The sequence below is a fragment of the Kogia breviceps genome, chromosome 15 (assembly GCF_026419965.1).
Source record: "Kogia breviceps isolate mKogBre1 chromosome 15, mKogBre1 haplotype 1, whole genome shotgun sequence".
NCBI lineage: Eukaryota > Metazoa > Chordata > Mammalia > Artiodactyla > Physeteridae > Kogia > Kogia breviceps.
The window spans coordinates 89,334,243-89,354,638 of NC_081324.1; the positions used below are offsets into that span (position 1 = coordinate 89,334,243).

A 20,396-nucleotide genomic window follows, 5' to 3' on the forward strand; every position below is an offset into this window, starting at 1 on the left:
GCGGGGTGAGGGAGGGGCGGAGCGCGGCTTGGGCGGAGCGGGGCCGGAGGCGGGGCGGGGCCGGAGGCGGGGCGGTGGGGCAAGGCCGAGGGGCAGAACGCGGCCTGGGCGGGGCCAGGAGGGGCGGGCCAGAGTGGGGCGGGGCTCGCGTCGGCCCTGCTGAAGCGCCCACTTCCTCTGGCGCCGGCTGCCTGGCGGAAGTACGTCAGTTGTTATCCGCTCGGGGCGCCGCTGCCACCGCCGCCTCACGAGCCCAGGCGTCTCAGCCCCGGTCCGCGCCCCGCCCGCCCACCGGGCCTCCGCCCAGCCTTAGCCCGCCGCCAGCCGCCCGCCGCCAGTCGCGCATGGGGCGTGCCCCCGGGGCCGCGGCCCAAGGCCGCTGAGCGCCGGCCGCCCCGCCGATGCGCGCGGCCTCCCGCGCCGAGGCGCCCAGGCCGCGCCGGGCCCGGGGCTGAGGCCACCCGCGCGGCATGTCTGGCCCGGTCCGCCGCCCGCCGCCGCCCACGGCCGGAGTCGGCGCGGTCCGCACCGAGCCCGGCGGTGCCGCGTAGCGCAGCGGCAGCGGAGCGGGAGCCCGACGGCGCGGCCGCAAGGTCACCGCGCGCCATGGAGGCCAAGGTCCGCCAGAGCCGGCGCTCGCGCGCGCAGCGAGACCGCGGCCGGCGCCGGGAGGCGGCCCGCGACGCCCGCGACCAGAGCGCGTCGTCGGGGGACGAGCCCGAGCCCGGGCCCGGCAAGGAGAACACGGGCCTGCCCCGCGCGCCCCCGCCCCGCGCCGCCGCCGCGCGCCCCCCGCGCCGACGCCGCCGCGAGTCCAGCTCGCAGGAGGAAGAGGTCATCGATGGCTTCGCCATCGCCAGCTTCAGCACGCTGGAGGCCTTGGAGGTAGGTGGGCCCCCGCGAGCATGCTGCCGCGGGGTTGCGAGCGGGAAGCCCCTGGGGCATGGGCACACCCACCCCTTAGGGCTCCTCGGGCTGCGTGGGTCCCGCGCACCCGGCGCGTTGCTCCTGGCGGACCCGGCAACCTGCGTTGGGTGCAGGTGTGTTTGTGTCTTGAGGTGCTGGGGAGAAAAATCTCTAAATTACACTGTCCGAACTGGGGGCTGTCTAGCTACTCAGCTGGTCTTTTTTCAGTTGTGTTTCTGTTGCCAAAATATCACTTGATTCGGTTCAGGATGTGCTAGGGAGGTGGACACTGCTGGACTTGGTGGAGGCCTTGATAAAATGGATACGTGGGGAATTCCTCCTGTTCCTCTCCTCCTCCTTGAGGTTTCTGTTTAGACGGGAAGAGGGAGGGTCATATTTTATCCCCCTCTCTGCGACCGCTGTTTGCTGCGTGGTTAATAGGATGGCAAAAAAATAGTGTTTGTCTGGTTGAGTTATCATGGACAATGTTTGTTGAGCAAATGCTTCCCTTCTCGCCTGGAACCAAGTGAGTGGAGAAGGAAATGGATGCTGTCAGAGTTGGCAAGTGGACTGGTTGGGAGCTGCTGTCTCCTAGAACTGGCCTGGGTAGGAATGCTGCCTGGCTGCGGGGTCCCGTGAGCTCCAGCCAGCTGGCCAGCCCCTCCACCCTCCAGGGGCCCCAGGCAGCACTTATTTGGGGGGACCGGCACCCGCTGGCTCTGGGGCCCCAGGGACCGCTCAGTTAACAGCTCCCCTTTTCCTCGGGGTTGGGGGCCAGTGGCCTAGGACTCACCAGTCGCAGAGGCTGAGCTTTGGGGGAAGGGAAGTCCCCACAGTGCCGGTCTCTGCAGTGAGCCCCAAGCCCAGGGGTTCCCCGGGTCCGTAGAGAGCCTCAGGGTCAGGTGCGGGCAGCCAGGGAGAGGTGGCCCAGGGACAGGTTTGCCCCTTCTTGTCTGGGCACATGGGTGCACAGAGGTGGGGCACCTGTGTCAGAGCTTGTGCTAACACACAGCCCCAGGATCGCCTGTTGTGCACATCTGGGGGGCCTGAGATGGTTCCTGAGCCTAGGGGTCCTCAGCGAAAGTGCTTTGGTGGGGTGTGGTGGCACGTACCTTGGCTCCATACTGGGCAGGGGAGGTCCCACGGCTGAGTTTTCTGCCTTTGTACGAGCCAGGTCCTGCCCTGCGGCCGCTGAGGGGGGATACACCACCCACTTTCCAGAAGTGTAACTGCTCTGCCCCGTGGGGAAAAGACAAAACTCCTACTGCGGCCTCCAAGGCCCTGTGTCCCATCACCTGGCCTCTGCCACCTGACATCCTCTCACACCAGCATACCAGCCCCTTTCAGGTTTTGCCTCAGGGCCTCCGTACTTGCTGTTCCCTCTGCCTGGGTTGTTCGGCGCCTTCATGTCTCAGGCGCAAATGTCACTCGGAGAGGCCCTCTCCGGGCATGGCCTGAAGCAGCATGCCTTTCCCCCCAGCTGCCCATCTCCCCGTTTTATTTCACAAACTTTCTTTGCTGTCAGTTACCACTCTTTCAGAAGCTGTCTGCTCTGTTGTGACGCTCTCCCGGCCAGAACTTGTAGCTGAAAGAGAGCAGGCACCACGTGTGTGTGTGTGTGTGTGTGTGTGTGTGTGTGTGTCTGTGTCTGTGTCTGTGTCTGTGTGTCTGTGTCCTCTGCGGGGTCCTAGTGCCCCATACGTGTTTGTGGAATGAACCAGTGAAACTGAGGTTCAGGAAAGCTGCGCCCAGGGTCACTCAGCGTACCTGTTGGGTCCACACACCGCCTGCAGTGGCTCTGGCTGCACCCCTTCTGCATCAGGGGCCAGAAAGCGCAGCCTCGGCTTTAGGGGACTTCTGCAGGCTCAGACCAGCCCTGGCCGGGTCATAGTGAGACTGAGCTTGCTTTCCGCTTGGCGTTCACACAGCCGCATCACCCCAGGGCCACTCCATGCACCTTTCTCTGCCCTCCTGAGCCAGGGAGGAGTCTGCCTGCCTTGGAAAGTACGGGGCTTCTGGACGAGTCATAACTTCTAGATCAGCCCCGCTTGTTTGGCCTCATTTCTTGCTAAAGTGTAGTGGTTTTCCCCCAGAGTTCAGATAGTTGATACTGAGGCTGATAGTGACAGCTAGCACTCAGCGAATGAGTCCATCTACCAGGTGCTGTTCTGAGTGAGGCCTGCTGGTCCCCGTGGCACAGATGGGGACACTGGGGCCTGGCACCGTGAGCGTTGAGGCCTCAGCCTGCCTGGCCTCAGAGCTCTGCCAAGCCCTTGGGAGACCGTCTTGGCCTCCATGCGGACACAGACTGCCACCCCTGGAGCATAACCTAATGTTAGGGGTGGCCCTGCTCAGGAGGTGGGACCTGTGCACGGTGCCAGTGTCCCTCAAGTCCTCCTTACCTTTGTCCTGAGGATGCAGGCCCCCCCCACCCCGTCACATCCCGACAGGCCCCTCTCCCTCTCTGCCCGGGTAAGGCCTTCCTGCCCTCTGCGTCCCGGGCAGGTCCCAGGCACCCTCACCCTCTACCCTGTGTACCTGAGTCTGCCCCTGTGGAAGGACGAGACCGATCCCTGCCTCTGGGGCAGCTGAGAGGATCACCAGCCACCTCCGTTAGGTGCTGTGGACACAGCAGGAGCTCCACAATGTGGCAGTGATGTTGTCAGCTGAGGGCAGCACCGGATTTGGCCTGGCTCAGGATGTGTCCACAGTCCTGGGGATAGAGTTGTCTCCTGGAATCCTGGGTCGGGCGGCTGGAGTCCAGCGTCTGAGCTGAGGGTGTGCAGAGCCCACAGTCTGGGCAGGGGGTCACACACCTGAGCCCTGGTCCCCATCGGCTTTCTAAGTCTCTATCTATCCGTGTGGGGGCAGTGAGCAGGTAGCAGTGGGACAGCGGTCTTGTGTTTTGGGCAAGACAGGGCCTCTTTCTTCTGTTCTCACTGACCAGGGACATTTGGGACAGACTGATGGACAGCCCTTGCTGTCCCTCTGATTCCTGTGATGTCTCCACCTCCCGGGGTGTTGACCAGAGGTGACGGGAAGGCCCCTGGGGGCAGGCCAGAGCAGCACGGTGGTTCTCTCCCCAGGTCCTCTCAACCTTTCTTCCCTATGGCACATCTGCCCTCCGACCGCAGGGCAGGTTGTGCGGGCCCTGAGGTCTCCCGGGAGGTCGCCTCGCAGGCAGTCAGGGCGTGCCCAGCAGACCTACTGTGCGCCTCCAGGGGCTTTCCCGCAGGGCCGCCAGCCCTTGCCCTCAGCTCCGTCTCTGCAGGTCTGGAGAGAAAGCACTTGCCACTAGAACCACTCTTCTGGTTGGGCATCCATATGATTCTTTGTTAATTTGCTTTTCTAACAACAAAACACTTTTACGTGCTTCAAAAGTCAACCTTTGTGACAAGGTGTATTTTGAAAGAAGTCAGCTCCAAACTCAGCCTCCTTCTGTGACCACTCTCGCCAGCCCCTGGCCTTTCCAGAGCATGCTGTACAGCTATAACCACGCTTTCAGTCTTGTGTCTCCTGTTTTTGCAGCAAGAAAAGGTTATTTACCACATCTGTACACGTGTCTGGGAGGTGTGTACACATGTCTGGGAGGTGTGTACCCGGGAATAGAGATGGAAAGGAAAAGACCCCACATTTTAGCTGTGGTCGCAGGTGACCGCCTTTCTCTAATTCTGTTTCCTACACACTGACCAACATGTGTTACTCCTGTGAGCACAAAGCATACCCTGAGGCTGCGCGTGGGCTGCTGCGCGTGGGCTGCCCAGGGGCTTGCTGTGCATTTCCCCTGAAAATAATGGCGCTCTTCCAGCTTGGGATGCGAGCCTTACGCCTGCTGAGGGGTGGGTTCCGGTCTGGACCCGGCCCCGTAGGGGGTTGGGGAGTCGGTGAGGGGTGCCGAGATGCCCCCTACCCCCGGCTACATGGGGAGGCTCAGTGGTGGCGGTCTGTCTGCGGGCCGGGTTCAGCGGCCCACGGGGGCAGAGAGCACGTGGTCTGTGCCGGCTCTGGGTGCTCAGGGAGCTGGGGTGTAGTCCCCGCGGCCCATGGACGGAAGCCCATGCTGTTGGTTTGCCTGGGAGGCCATGTGTCCAGCCCAGCCCTCTGACGGGGAAGCAGGGCTGAGGCCACACAGATGAGACAGATGACAGCAGCCAGAGAAGCCTTCAGCTTGGAGAGCGTGTGCGCCTCCAGGCCAGAGCACCTCCTCCAGGCTGCCTTCTAGTCTTCAGATGGGGACACTGAGGCTGGGTGGGGGGACGAGTCCGTGCCCAGGGTCTGCCCGCCACAGTCCCAGTCTGCAGATGGGAAGAGGCAGAGGGTGGTCCTGCGCGACATCGAAGGGGCAGCCTTTTCTGGCGCTGGAGGAGCAGCGCTGTGGCCCGGGCCGGCTGTCCCACCTCTAGGGAAGGGCCGTCCCTTCTGAGCTCCGTGGGGATCGACGCCAGACTGCAGAGCCTGAGGCTGCACCAGGCTGGGAGGGCTCAGCTGCGTCCCCCGCGTCACCACGTGTCCGTGGCAGGCAGTAGTATCGCAGAGTGAACACTCAGAGGTGCACGCAGCGTGGAGGCAGCCGCGGTCCTGACGGACGGTCAGCACGTTACCCTCGCCCGCCCCTGAGCACAGCTGAGGGTCTTGAGCCTCATGCGGGGGGCCAGGGCCATCTCCTGCGCTCCGGCACGCTGGCCCACTCCCCTGCTCCCGTGGCTGGGACTTGCGCGCACAGCACTTGTGGCCCCTGGGCCTTGGTTTCCCTGTGTGTCCTACCCACACTGTGAAGGCGGGCCGGGGGCTGATGACAGGAAAGGTGGTGGACGTCCGTCTCCCCACTCCCACCCTCTCCCGGGCGCCTGGAGGCTGTGCTGCACCTGGGGCAGAGCGTCGTGGGCCCCCGCGACCTGCAGCCTCCCCTTCCCACAAGCTGAGTTTGCCCCGGTGGTACAGCCCGGGGCAGCTGCACCCTACTTTCCCTTTGCCCCACCCTGGCTTCTGGGCATGCACCGCAGAGGGCTGTGGGGCCGGGTACGCGTGTCAGGCGGGCAGAGTCGGCCTTCTGTAGGAGGGATGCTGGTGCCTGGAAACCACCCGCACCGTGGGCGTGGGGTCACTGCGAGCTGGGGGCTGCCAGAGTGACAGCTGTGGCACGCAGTGAGACGCCCGCTGGGGGGCGCCACCGTGCTGGCCTTGACCCGCGTGGTTCACGTGCTCTGCGGGGAGCCCTGGGAGTGGGGGCCCTGTGCAGATGGGGAGACCGAAGCATTGGCCTGACCTCTGCCACATGCCTGGGGCAGGGCCCAGGTGCCTGCTGTGGTCTCGCTGCCCGCCCGCCCGCCGGCCCGCACTCCTCTGCCAAGAGCCCCTTTCTGCCTTCTTGGTGACCGGCGTACCTGCTGGCCCTGGTGCCCCTGAGGGCGTGTCCCCGGGTGCAGTCTCGTGAGGCCCCTGGGCAGCGGGCCGCCTCCCAGTCAGAGGTTTTCAGCACCGTGGGTTGCGTAGCCGAGCCTTGGCCTCCCTCATCCGGCCCTGGCAGCCCCTCTCTCCTGGACTGCTGCTCGGTCGGTCTGTCGTCGCTCTCGCTCCTTGCGGCCCAGGCAGTGGTGGCCCCGAGGCAGGCGAAGCCAGGCTCGCATGAGGCTGCTGGGCCTCTGGCAGCGACCGCCGGCCACCAGGGAGGGCTCCGACCCGTCCTTCTCTCCTGACTCACTGAGCATCGATAAGCAGTGGCCGTGCCCCGTGCTTGGCTCCAGGCAGAGAGGTGACTAGACTCGCAGGAGGCTGCAGGGAGGTCACAGGCTGTCGTGACAGCGTCCGTCGTGCAGGCCAGGTGGCTGCTGGGCGGGAGCCAGCCCGGGTGGGGCTGTCAGGTGGAGACGCCTGGGGAAGGTGGGTGAGGCGCTCAGTGGCTGGGGTGAGTGAGGGTGGGGACGTGGGTGGTCACTGGGGTCACCTGAGGCGCTTTCTCCCTCGGGAGCTGGAATCTGAAACCTGCATGGAGTCAAGTGCTTTGGGGACTTGGGGCAGATGTATTTGGCTCCAGTTGGGTGTGGAGAACCTTCCAGTGTCCTGGTTTCCCACAGTTGTTCTGGAAGGAAAACGCACTGCGCTACTCCCTTCATTCAGCCCACCAGGACTCTGTGTGATGTGACGGGGAGCTGTTGGGATCCTGGCGTGCACAGAATGTGTGTGAGGGCAGGGACTGCCGGGTCCCACCCTAGGCTGGGGAAATGGCTCGGTGGCCGCGGCTCTGCTCCTTCCTTGGAGCAGCCGTCTGGGGTGGTCGCGGCCCTCTGGACACCGCACGGAGCAGCACACGCTGACCGGCCGCAGGTGCCTGCAGGTCCCAGATGAGGGAGGGTTCTCTGGTGAGAGCTCAGCGTCAGCCGGTGACTGTGCGCGAGGCACACGTGTGGCCCTGGCAAGGGGCCGCCACTCACACACCGCTGCCAGGGAGGAGTGGGGGGCCCAGGTCCGGCCCATCCGCGGCGATGCCGAGAGCCACAGAAAGAGGAGCGACGGCGTTCAGGGCCTCGGCTCACCCCGTCCTCCTAGCAGCCCTTGCAGCGGTGCTTGCTGTTCCACTGCATAGACAAGAAAACCGAGGCATGGGGGTTATTAAGTCACTTTTTGAGTCTACGTGGCTGGCAAGTGGCAGAGCGGGATGGGAACCAGGCACAGGGCGGTCTGTGCCGCGCCTTGGGGGCTGGGGGTGGAGGCCGTGTGACCAGAGAGCGGCAGGGCTCCCACCTGTGCAGCCTGGGCTTCACCTTTCTGGCCTAGGGCTGCGTGTCTGGCCACCCTGCCTTTCCTGTCCTTGGGAGGGAGGGGCCTCACAGTTTCACACTGAGTCGAGAGTTGACCCTATGGGGATCAGGTTCCGGGTGGGTCCTCCAGATCAGCTTCCATGGGAGCTCTAGCCCTGCGTGGCCATCGGCCACGTCCTGAATCCTCTCCCCTGGCCCTGTCCCACTGGTCACCCCCAATCTGACATTGTGCCACCTCGGGTGCCTGGCAGCTGCCACCCTCCCTGCAAATACTCTGCAGCCTTGTGTGGGGTGTTCTTGTGGCCCCAGCGCTCCCGCCTCTCTGTACGAGCCAGTCCCCAGAGGGACTGTGGGTCTGCCACGACCCCATCACTCAGCTGACCTCACACACCACAGCTGTCCCTTCTGCCCCCTAGCCCTGGACCCATGTGCTGGTCCTCAGACCCTGGCAGGCCCCTGGCCGATGCTTTTCCCACGTGCTGCCTGGCCTGCCCTCAGCCCTGGCTCTGCCTGCGGCCCCGGTGAGGGTTTGTCAGACAGGAATGCTCATAGACTCGTCTGGATACAGCCAGGGGCCCCTGGCTCTGGAGATCACATCTCTGCCTGACTCAGATCCCCTAGGCGTCCCCGTCTGTCATCTGTGGAATGAACCCATGTTCCCCTTGAGGCCTGGCCCTACGCATCTCCTCACCTCGGTCCCTGCACCCAGGAACGTCTGCCTTGGGGCCTTTGCCCAGCTCTCGCCGTCACCCAGGAGCAAGTTTAGGATGCTTCTTCCGAGGCCCTCCCAGCCAGCTGAGGTGGCCAGTGAAGCTAGTGAGTGTCTCCCTCTCCTCACGTGTGGCCCCTGGCAGCCCTGTGCCTGCTTCGGGTCTCAATTTCCTCGTCTAGGGAGTGACAAGTTGGAAGTACCTGCCATGTGGTCCTGCGCCCTCCCCATCTCCTCTTCGAGGCCCTTCTCTGAGCTTGTTTCTCTTTGTGCCCCACCCGGATGGAAAGCAGGCACGAGATGCTTCAGCAGAAGCAGCCCCGGCCCCTGCAGCTTCCCCTGCCGGGCCAGGCAGGCCTCGGCAGCAGCTGTGCAGTTTCTGGGGCCGAGGGGGAGCTCCCAGGGCCACGAGTGTGAGAGCAGCTGCGGCAGTCGTGGGTGAGCGTGGGATGCGCGGTCTTGGCGTGGAGGAGCTGGCGGTCATGCCGAGAGGGGCCTGGACAGACTGATCTCGCAATGTCACTGTCAGGACAGTGGCTGTGACCGTAAATCCCAGTGGAGTGCGGGGCAGAGGATGGCCCAGGCCGTCAGCCAGGGTCGCGGTGGGGGACCCACACGTGGACGTGGTCTTGGGTGGCGGCTCAAGCCGGATCCACAGGGTGCAGACCTGGGCAGGCGGCCGCCTTCTTCCACCGGGCATCGTCTGGCTTGTCTTCAGCAATGGGGTAGGTCTGTGTTTTGTTTCCAGGTGACTCTTCTCTGTCCCGGCGCACTGCGGGGGCTCACTGGATATGTGAAGGGGTGGGCACAGGGCCTCGGCGGGGCCTCCCTCCCGGAGGGGCTCCCCACTCGCGTGCAGGGGGCTGGCGCCCGGGAAGCACTCCAGATGCCGTGGTCGTCCTGCTGGAGGCCCGGCTCCCTGACCATCTGCCATCCAGCCATGCCGGCCTCACCAGGTGTTCAGCGGGCCAGCGGGAAACGGACCCAGAGGGACCAGGATGCAACGAGGCAGGTTCCGGAAGCTTCTGGAGCACCTGAGGTGTCAGTGAGGCCTTCAGGAAATGGTCCTCAAGGGCCAGGTGCCTCTCAGGCAGGATGACTTGCCTGGGGGGTTGGCACCCCGGGCGTGGGGTTGAGGAGAGGACGGGCAGCGGTGCCTGTGCGATGTGAGTGTGACTTAGGTGGTGGACGGGTCAGGGAGGACAGTTCTGTCCCAGCAGCGTAGCTGGAGGGAGTGACTGGACCTGGTCCCCACGCCAGCTTTAGGACAGCCGGGCCAGCTCCCAGTTCAGCATTCAAGCCCGAGAGAGGTCAGCGGCAGGTGCTGGAGGTGTCCCCGGCCTTCCTGCACCCGGATCAGGGCCCGGGGTGGGGGCCAGGCCAGGCAGAGGGACCATCTCACCCCTCCATCCTGGCCCCCAGCCCGCTGTGTGGGCAGGGGGGGCTCTGGTGAAGGCTGTCTGAATGAAGGAAGATGCTGTCGTCGTGGTTCACGGGGCCGCCCCAGTGTCTCTAGGACTTCCCTGATTTTGGCACTGAAGTCCCACGTCGTCTCCAGAACCTTCTTAGTCCCAGGCAGGCATGGAGAGTTGGTTACTTGGGGGTGTGTCGGGCACCAGTTGCTGGTGGGTGGTGCTGAAGCTGCCTCCTATCTGGCCAGGGGGAAGGGGAAGGGGTTCCCGCTTGGGGAGAGACCCTGCGCTAAGCCACGTGCTCCCCTGACCACAGGAGAGGAGCACCCACACGTTGAGTCTCTGAGGAGTGGGGACGGCGGGGCGGGGCGTGGGGGCTGTGGTTTAACCCGGGTGTGGTAGGGCGAGTTTGAGCCAAAACGTGCAGGTGAGGGGGAGTGAGCCAGTGGGCGCCAGGGCAGAGGGGACGGCCGCGCCAGGGCCCTGAGGCCGACGCGCTCTGAAGGGCATCCGGGTCGGGGAACGGCAGCCTGCCAGCTGAGCCTTGGGTGAGGCTCTGAAGGGTAGGAGGGGTGGGGCCACACTCAGACTGGACGTGGGTGGGATGTGGCGTGAGCTCCTGGAACCATGGAGAGCAGGTGCCTGAACCCTGAGTCGGGAGGGCTGCTGGGGCACTCGGGTCCAGACGTTCTGGGAGAAGGCAACCTCGGCCACCCGCAGCCTCCTGGCCCCTTACGGGGACGGCTCTCCAGGCCTGGCCCTGTCCCAGGGTGACATGGACATCCCACAGAGCCTGCCTCCGGGAAGTGGAGGGACAGGTGGGGTGGGGGGCAGTGGTGAGGGCTCGGGTGGGCCACCTGCCTTCTTGCCTCCGGCGGCAAGAGTTTCCCAAGTTTGTTGACGAGGGGTGAGCTCTATGGGCTGGGGCCCAGGTACTGGGGAGCAGACCCCAGTGTGGCTCGCAGAGTAGAGGGGCCCCCGCCTGGTCAGAGGGGTGTGGCCGCGCCTTTGCCTGCAGGGTCTGGGGGCCTGAGAGGGCCTGATCCAGGTGGGAGCAGAGGCAGCCCCCGGTGAGGGGGATCGTTCCGGGTCTGTGCTTACTAGTTGTCCTTGCTTTTATCTCTCCGCGGTAGGTTTACAGAAGCGAGTTAGAAACTGTATCGGTGCTGCATAGTAATCGTGTTTAGGGGAGCTACAGGTGGTCACGTAAAATCGCTGCAGGAAGATCTAGTCTGATTTCACAGCAACATGCCCATCCCCGCCCCTGTGGTCCGGGACGGTCAGAGGGCCTGGCTACTGCGGGGGCCTTCTCTGCAGGGCCATTGCCTCGAGTCAGTGGGGGCCCGCAGTGTGGCCCCGAGGTCTGGCTGCGGGCAAAACCCCCGCACGCCTCAGCCTCACTACTCCCTGTAGGCCCGGGCACAGCTGCCGCACCAGTCTACAGATGAGGAAACTGAGGCCCGTGAGGGCAGAGCTCTGGCACTGCGTGTGCCCAAGCATGGCTGAGCCTTCAAAACGGGCCCGGACACACCCCCCCCACGGGGCTGGGGACACAGGCGAGGGCAGCCCCAGCCTTGGGCACCGGGCTCAGGCCTGGCTCGTGCTCACCAGCTGTGCGGTACAGAACAGAATTCTGCCCGGGGAGCTCCGCGGTCGCTCTCATGGCAGCGGCTCGGGGCAGGAGCAGCTGCATGTGGACCCTGGTGAGCCCCGCTCCGGAGAAACCCTGCTGACATGGCGGTTTTCCTTCCGGGAGAGGAAACGGGCAGGGCCGTTGGCTTAGAGTTCATCCTCTCGAACCTTCAGGCGGGAAACACTGGGCCTCTCTTGGAGCCGGGAGGTGTGCAGCACGAGGCTTCCTGCCCGCGGAAGCCGGGAGCGAGCCCGTGGTCCTGCTGTCCCCTCCGTCCGCACAAGGCCTGTGCCTGGGGCACATCAGCCCGGCCAAGGCAGGCGGCTTTCCCGCTCCCCCCATTCTTCCAGATGCAGGAGGTCCCGCCCTGGGCCCCACCTGCCACTTCGGGCTGTGGCCAGGATTGGAGCTGGACTGAGTCCAGGCCAGGGGACAGGCACTGGTGTCTCAAAGATTCTGACAATCTAGTTGTTTTTAACGAAAAACAACCGAATGCCAAAAAAACAGGTTTACAGAAGATGTGATGAGTTAGAACAGTCTGTGGTTTGACAGATGCGTCCTTTTCACCACATAAACGATGCAGTGGCCGGAGGTGTCTGGGGAGATGACCTAGAATTTTCCTGAGGCCCTTCCAGAACCTGTGGAGGGGCCGAGGTGGGTCCTGGAGCACGGCGGGGGGCGGGTCTGTCTGAGGTGCTCACCGCGTAAGTCAGCAGCACGCTCGCTTCGCTGCACGTCTGCGCTTCCCTGTCCTTCTTCTTTGTTCACAAATGCTTGTTAGAAAGACCGGTCCCAGGTGTCCCCCTGGGGCAGTCTGCCCCTGTAGATTCATGGTCAGTCGTGGACGCGTTCTCTGTGTTTGCTCAGACGCGCCTCGGGCAGCCCTGTTCGGCTCCAGGGCTCCGACGTGAGAGCTCAGAGATGATCCCCTGGGCTAGAAGCGGTCTTTGTGACTTTAGCCCAGTAGGGCACAAGTGGCCTCGGGTGGCCCTGGAAAGACCCTGAGGAGGGTTCTTGCTCCCTTCCTGCCCTGTAAAGGCGAGGCTCACCCTGCAGTGGCGCGGGACGTGCGCACCTCGGGACCAGGCCGAACGGGGGCAGGATGGTTAGTTACTCTTTCCGGAAGGAGGCGGCCCATGGGGAGGTGGGGAGGGATAACTTGCCACTTTCTGTGGCGATGAGAAGGTCAAGGTGGCCCACGGTGGGGGGGCTCCGAGGTGGGGGAGTCGAGAGGCCTGTTGTCAGGGCAGGCTCGGGCCCGGGGCCTGACCAGCACGGCCACAGCCCAGAGACTCGCGTCCTGCCCGGGGCCCCAGGGTCTCTAGGGTCCCGGTGTGCGGGGCGGGGTTGCCTCAAAGCCCCGCCTCCCCACGCCCGCGGGCCCCTCAGGTGGCTCCTGCCTGTGCCGGCCTGGCCCCAGACGGGAGGCCGTGTGGACGGGGCTGCGTTTCCACCGCAGACTGAGTGCGCCGGGCGTCCCCTGCGTGCGGGCAGGCCTCGTCCTGTCTGCTGAAGGCCTGTGTGGAGCCAAAAGGCCCGCCCTGCCCCAAGGAAGCAGGGCCTCCTCCTGCCTGACACCTTTCCTCCACCTTCGGAGTGGAGCTACTCCCGCGGCCCTGTGGGGTCACGAGGCCGCCCGCAGCGGGTCTCGGGACGTCGGCCTGCACGGTCGCGCCGCCGCCTCCTGATGGCGCTTCGCCTGCGCATGCACGCCGTGGCTCTGTTCCTCCGCAGGGCCCTGACTGGCGCCCCTTCCAGCGTGGTGCCCAGGGACTTTCCCTGTGTCCTCCCTGGGGCCTCTGACCGCAGCCTGCTGGGCCCACCCTCTGCACCTCGATGGGGCTGGGGGGAGGTGGGCACCCACGGGTGGGCAGTGAGGCTCTGAGGTAACAGACCTGCAGGCTGGCGCCCCATGGTCCGGAGGTGGCATCCAGGGTGGACGGGTAGAGACTCTGGGGGCCTCGCTGCTCTCCGGGCCCTGTGTGGGAGCAGCCTGTTAGCAGTGAGACCCTTGTGGCCTGGCTGACCAGCAGTGTCGCTGGACCTCTCTGGGCCTTGGCCTCTGTCTATAAGGGGGATGGCGTTCCTGTGTCATGGGCACACCAGGAGTCGATACGTATTGGGTACTTCGCACGTGGAAAGCGAGAGCCGTCTTCACCAGTGCTTCCTTGTCACCGGAGGGACAGCCTCAGCGTTCTTCACCAGGGAAGCCCGTGGCCATATGCTGGGCCAGCTGCTGACCAGTAGAGCCTCCCTCCTGGAGTCACCGTCCTGAGGAGAGGGGCACCAGAGAGGAAGCGCGGAACTCCTCCTCACCTCAGGGACTTTGCACTGGCTGCTCCCTGAGGGAGGCTCCCTGAGCTCTGGCCAAGGGTCCTCCCCGAGCATCTCTGAAGTGGCTCCTTCCTTTCCGCTTCCCTGCCTGTGTTACCCTTTTTGCGTGTTGTGTGACAACTCGTCCGTCGGGCCAGCTCCCTCCTGATCTGGTCCCAGGTGCCTGGAGCCAAGCTAGCGTAGAGTCGGGGCTCACTGCCAGTTTAATGAGTTGGCCTGTGGGCAGGGCAGGCGCTGGGAAGTCCTGGGGTCAGAGGGGCTCTGTCGGCAGGGCGTGAGGGAGAGTGACCCCCTCAGCTGAGATGAGCTGGTGCCCTCGGGGGTTCTGGCAGTGGCCACGGAAGCGCACGTGACCTGTGGCTGTCCCTGGGGTCTGATAGCCCGGAGTGTGAGCATGGGGAAGGGTCAGTCCTGCATCCAGGACGTTGGGCTCCCACCTGCTGCCCAGGCGGAAACCTCTGGAGCTTTGGGAAGATCCATGTGTGGTGGGAGCGCGTCTGCGTGGAAGGGTGTCTGACCTCGCGGATGCACCAGGACGAGCGTCCTGCCTGCGGCCTCACAGTTCAGCTGACCTTTAGGAGCCCCCAACCCCACTGGCACACCGTCCCTCTATCTCTTCCTAGTTGACGCTGAGTCAACCCCTGTGTTGACACTGGGGCCAGGGCAGGGATGCAGGGCGTGCAGGAAGGTGAGTACACCAGCCCTTGGTGTGGGGTCAGAGGTCAAGGGGTCCACATGCCCCCTCTTGAGAGGCCGTGGATGTCCCTTCCCTCTCCAGATCCTGCTTGAGCCGCAGGTCTGCGTGCCCGTGGATTTGGGCCTGGGAGAGGAGAGGGATCTGCTGCCGCCGCCTTGTGCAGCCACGACTGTGTGCAGCCGCCGAGGGGGGTGGTCAGTCAGCCCGCGATTGGACGCGGCTGCTCCCAGGCCGGGCCGCGGGCCACACGAGCCAGGGCAGCTGGGGGGCTTCCATGCCTGGAGGGACAGCTCCGGTCTGGCTGACCTCATGGGCACTCCTCTCGAATTCTGGGAATTGTGGGCCCCCTTCACCGGACAGGAGGAGGGGCGTGGGGAGTCGTCTTGAGGTGGCTGCTGGCTGCAGGTCAGAGGACCCCACACAGCAGGCACAGCACAGCCCTTTCCCGGCTGCCAGTCCAGGGGACCACAGCAGGCTGGGGCATCGGTCCTTCCTGCCACCTGCTTAAGTGGCCTCGGGACGTTTCCTGGGGGGCCGTGAGGGTGTCACCTGGGGTGAGTCACCATTGCCCTCATTCAGGCTTTCCTCTTCCCCTCCTTCTTGGGCAGATGCTTTCGGAACCTTCTGGGTCCCTTGTTGGCATTTCCTTAGCTCTGTCTTCAGCAGCCCAGTGGCGCTGGCTCTGCCCCTGGTTCCCCCATGGACCCAAGCAAGAGGCCGGTGGGTGCACCTTGCCTCGTCACCACCAGTGAACGCCAGGCATCTCTGGGCACATTGGCAGAGCTGCAGGTGGGGGTGGTTCCAGGCCCCCTTTGCACAGTAGGAGCTGTACAGGCAGTGCAGAGGCCTAGCCGCCCACGGGGATGGGAGGCCATGCTGCGTTGTCGGCATCGTTTTAGCACGTGCTTATCCAATACCCACTGTGTGTCAGGCCCGGCTCCAGGCATGGGCACAGCTGTGAGCAAGGCAGGCCCAGGTCCCTGCTCTAGGGATGACACCTGGGGTCGCTGAAGCTCTGTACACCTGGCTGACGTGGAGACCGCTTTCCCAAGACAGGCTCCCATTGGGTCAGGATGCCAGTTGGGCATCCTGGAGTTGGGCTGATAAACCCACGGGTGGCTCAGGACCAGGGGATGGGGCAGCTGGGGTTGCAGCATCTCTGCCTACAGCCAGCTACTGCGGTGATGGCCCCCAGCCCAGGGCTCGCCCTGTTCTCAGACCAGGAATCCAGAGGGCACCCCCAGGATGGGCCATGCCTCCTGAAGGGCCAGCCCAGCTGCCAGTCTCGGCAGCTGCTTCCTGCTGAGCTTGGCTGGGGCCTCACACTGGGCCAGAGATCAGGGCCCCACGTTACTGGCTGGGCTCCTTGGGAGACTCGCCCCAGTCACCCTCCCCAAACCCCAGTCCTGACAGGCCCACCCGCGTGCATCAGAGCCGTCTGCCACCTACCCACCCACCCATCTCCCTTCATTCCCCTTCGGTGGCCCTCCCAGGGTGGGAGGCTCCTTCCCGAGGTGTGGCAGCCTGGCGGCCCGCTGCGGGGGGGGAGGGTGGTGGCGGGGAGTGTGCCTCCAGGTAGGTGCTGGCACATGCCCAGGGCCCCGCCTTCGGCACAGCGTGGTCTCTCATGGTGTCCCTGGTGGGATAACACTTGGAATCGTGTCACCGCCGATTAACTGGCTTTGTCCTTCCTCACCCCACAGAAGGACATGGCCCTGAAGCCACACGAGCGGAAGGAGAAGTGGGAACGTCGCCTTGTCAAGAAGCCCCGAGAGTCAGAAAACTGCCCGTCTGCAGAGCCTGGTGAGAACGGGCGGCCCCTGGAGGCAGGCAGCTCCGAGCAGGACCTGGAGCCCCCCTGCGACCGGGGGGAGAAGAAGGCCCCACTGCAGCCCGCCAAGCAGGTGAGCGCTGGGCCCTCCCACTCCGAATCAAGGGCTCCCGGGCGGCCTGGGGGCCACAGCAGCACCTGGACACCACCCATCGGCATCTGGGCCTGCCTGGCAACGTGCTCCATTGTTGTCGGGTGTGGGATTAGGGGCACCGTGGACTGGGGCCGGGGGCAGCCGCCTGTCGGAAGTCTGAGGGTTCTGAGCGGAGGCAGGAGGAGACACCCCGGGGCGGGGGGCGGTCACAGCCAGAGAAAGGCAAACCAGGCCAGGAACCCAGGAACTGGGGGCAGGGGGTGCTTGGCTCAGGAGGGACTGGAGGGTGCACCCGCTGATAGGCTGGCCCCGTTTCCCCATTGCGTCTGTCAGGCTCCGCCGACTGTGGGGTGTCCAGCGTGCCTATAACGCGTGGGGACCAGGCTCATTGCTGGCTGCTCTCCACGTGCTAAACTTATGCGAAACGCAGTGGGTCTGCGAGACAGGGAGGGAGTCACGTCAGTTGTGGTTGGTGGACCAGGTGCAAGGAGCAGCCCCGCTGGGAGGGGCCATCCTTGCTGTCACCCAGAGCCCAGCTGGCATGGGGCAGGGAGACTGGGGCCAGGGGCTTTCTCCCAGGGTACAGGGTTCTGTCCTAGGTGTCGGCTCAGCACTACAGCTGTTTTCCTCTCCAGGGACTCACTGGTTTGCGCCTTCTTTTCAGAGAGGGGTTCTTCTTGGTGTTTCACACTCCACTTTCAACTCCCTTGGGGATTGGAATGCTGGTGAGGGGGCAGCATGTCTCAGGGGCCTGGGCTGGATGGGGGGTCTACAGGCACACCTGCCCAGGTGGACACGTGCTCTTTCTTCCATGCAGGTGTGCTCCCCAGAAGGGGGGCCGCTCCCAGCCAACCACTGGGACCAGAACGGCCCGGCCCAGCGCCAGCAGCAGCTCCAGCCCAGCCAGCCCCAGGGGTCACTCCCAGCCCCGTGTCAGCGCTGCCAGCCCCGTCGGGCTCTCCCGGACCCTGGGCAGCCCTTCCAGCCCCAGCGGCCACTCCCGGGTCAGCGAAGCTGGCCCCAGCGGTCACTTCTGGGCCCAAGACAGCCCAGCCAGCCCCGGCGGTCACTTCTGGGTCCAGGTCAGCCCTGCCGGCCCCAGCAGCTGCTTCCAGCCCCAGATCAGCCCTGCCGGCCCCAGCGGTCACTCCCGGCTCAGCCCCGCCAGCCACGTTGGGCACTCCTGGCCCCCAGGCAGCGCTGCCGGCGCCTGCGCTCCCTCCTGGCCCCGTGGCAGCGCTGCAGGCCCCTGCGCTCCCTCCTGGCCCCGTGTCACCTCTGTCGGCCCCTGCGCTCCCTCCTGGCCCCGTGGCACCGCTGCCGGCCCCTGCGGTCCGTCCTGGCCCCGTGCCACCTCTGTCGGTCCCTGCTGGCCCTCTGGCACCGCTGCCGGCCCACGCGGTCGTGGATGGGCCCGTGTCTGCGTGGCCAGCCCAACAGGGCATCCTCAGGACAGCGGTGCCGGCCGCTTCGGTCACTGCTAGCCCAGTGCCAGCGGTGCCAGCCCCCACAGTCCCTCCTCCTGCTGCGTCCACGTCGCCGGCCCACCAGCTCACTCTCAGGCCAGTGCTGCTGCCCCCGACGGCTGTTCCTAGCCCCATGCCAGCCCCGAAGGGCCCTCCTGGGCCAGCCCAGCCGCCCCCGGCGGTCACTTCTGGGCCTCAGTCAGCCCCAGCAATTAGTCGAAACCCCAGAGCAGCCTGGCCCCCCCAAGCCTTCACTGCTGGGCCCCGGACAGCCGTGCCAACAAAAGCGGCCACTCATGGACCCAGAACAGCCTCACCCGCCCAAGCGGCCACTCTTGGGCCCAGAACAGCCGTGCCGACGAAAGCGGCCACTTCTGGGCCCGAAACAGCCCTGCCAGCCCCTGCGGTCACTTCTGGGTCCGAGCCAGCCCTGCCAGCCCCAGCCATTACTCCCCATACCTGAGCGCCCGTCACTCCTGGGCCGGCCAGCCCCACCCCGCCGGCCTCTCATGGGGCCCCCGAGCCAGCCACGGCAGTCCCTGCTGGACCTGGTCCGGGCCCATCAGCCCCAGCTCTCCCTCCTGGCCCCGGGCCAACCCTGCCGGCCCCTGAGGTCGCGACGGACTCGATCCTCCACCCCTGCAGTGGCCCGCCAGGCCCCATCTGTGAGCCCTGGAGCCTGACGCCCGTTTTCCCAGAGCACCCCAGGTGTGGCTGTGCTGGGCCGGGCCAAGGCCCCCTCAGCCTGCGGCCCGAGACGTGTTGTCAGACTGGCCGGAGGCCTTCTCCGGACAGGCCGGGCCGTTTGCGGCTGGAGGCTGAGGCTCAGCAGAGACGGGAGCCCCTGCAGGGCCACCACCGAGCTGAGGCCCCCCACGCCGGGAAGAGAGGAGAGGAGCACAGCGCCTTCCCACCTCCCGCCAGGCTGGCCCCCGCGTGCCCGCTGCTTTGGGACGTGCGCGCCCCCGGGGAGAGCACACAGCCACCCCCAAGGGCTCGGGCTCGTGGGCTGGGAGTCCTTCAGCATCTCTCTGCGCCTCTCGAGTGCCCACATGTCCTTGAATGTTGGACTTCCGTGCCCGGGTGTGCTGCCCAGCCAGTGTGTGAGTTTGTGTGTGCGTATACACGGCGTGTGGTCTGCAGGTGTCTGCCTGTGCGTGGAGTGTGTGCGTGTGATTTGAGGGGGCGTGCCAGCTGTAGGCCTTGCCCTCCTTGGGCCCCACCCCATCTGGCCAGTGTGCATTCCCGTCCCCCACCAGGCAGGATGTGGGCACAACCAGAGCCGGGCCTGAGGTCCTGCTGCAAAGGGTGATGTCTGTCCAGCTCTAGAGTCCTGTGACTGTGCGGAGGGGCCACGAGGGATGCTCAGGGCTGTCTGTGGTTGAGTAGCAGCTGCTGGTGAGACAAGAGGCTCCCCCCTCAGGACTCTTCTTCCACCCGGTGACTGAGCACTGAAGCCGGCCGGGGGCAGTCTCCTGTCCACCCCCCAGCTTTGGACCAAGAAAGCCTGCAGGGCCTGAGGCCGTTCCCAGAGTGTCCCCTCCCAGCATCCCGCTGGTCCCCTACAGCTTTCCGGCTCCTGGCCCCCTAGGGCGTCCCCTGTCAGGACAGACCTCACACTACAAAACTTTCTCGGCTTCCCCCCACTCCCACCCGACCCGCACCGGCGCTCAAGGGTCACCACCCCTTGCCCCCGACCTCCGACTCAGGGCAGCCCCGCACTAGTGCTCCTGGAGTCCTGGGCACAAGGGGGGAGAGCAGCGTCGGCCACCAGGGGGCCCTGGCCAGGCTCATCCGGCTGTGACAGCCACCTCTAATACCGACCCGGTTCATGGAGGCCATGGAGGTGCCCCCCGGTTTCCAGACCCGAGCCTTCCTCCCTGCTTGGTCATGAGGACCCTGGCCCTCCAGGAGTCCTGACACACAGAGCAGAGCCTACAGAGAACCTGGTCTCCCTCCCAGAAACATGGGGCTTATTTTTCTGATTAAAGAAAATAAAAAGTGCTGTGCCATTATTTTTATAACAGCATCAGTGTTTGTAATTGAACAAAGTATGTGTCGTACTGGAAGTGCTTTACTCCGACAAGTGGTTTTCTGCACATCTGGACTTGCCTGTCGTTTATTCCATCCCAGCTGAGCTGCAGGAGAGCAGCCAGGGGAGGGGGTGCCTGGCCTGGACCTGGCTCACTGCGTCACGTGGTGTGGGCTTGGGGGGACTCAGCTCGCCTTAATCGCCCTCCAGGCCTCCCTGGCAGCCTCCTTGATGGACCAGCTCCACCTGTCCTGTTTTGGAGCCCCGGCTCTCGAAGGGGTCTTTTTCTAGATGCCACTGAAGGCGCTTCTGGGGTCTCGTTGTTGACCCTTCACGTTCGTTCCCACTGTTCCCTGTCGCCATGCACTGAGGGTGGCAAGGCTTCAGGCCACCTCCTCCCTCCCACTGCCCTGAGCTCCCAGCCTGAGGGGCAGCCTGGGCACGTCTGCGCCGCCCACGCCCCCGGCCCCGAGCCCTCGTCTGGGCGTGGCACGGGCAGGCCAGGACTGGACGGGTGCCGCTGC

General features: G+C 65.2%; 1 protein-coding gene across 10 annotated transcripts in view; it reads left to right on the forward strand.

Annotated features, from left to right (window-relative positions):
• The first annotated feature begins 527 nt into the window (after positions 1–527).
• Positions 528–20,396, forward strand: part of FBRSL1 (fibrosin like 1) — an 84,710-nt gene continuing 64,841 nt past the window's right edge. For 6 of the 10 annotated variants that reach the window (XM_067014287.1, XM_067014290.1, XM_059039679.2 and 3 more), the window contains exons 1-2: positions 529–885; positions 16,153–16,353. In XM_067014287.1, the coding sequence (XP_066870388.1) occupies positions 607–885; positions 16,153–16,353 (480 nt within the window). In that variant the 5' untranslated portion in view covers positions 529–606. Of the gene's footprint in view, positions 886–16,152; positions 16,354–17,191; positions 19,865–20,396 lie in introns of those variants that run through there. The other 4 variants (XM_059039686.2, XM_067014293.1, XM_067014289.1 and 1 more) reach the window with 2 other exon arrangements.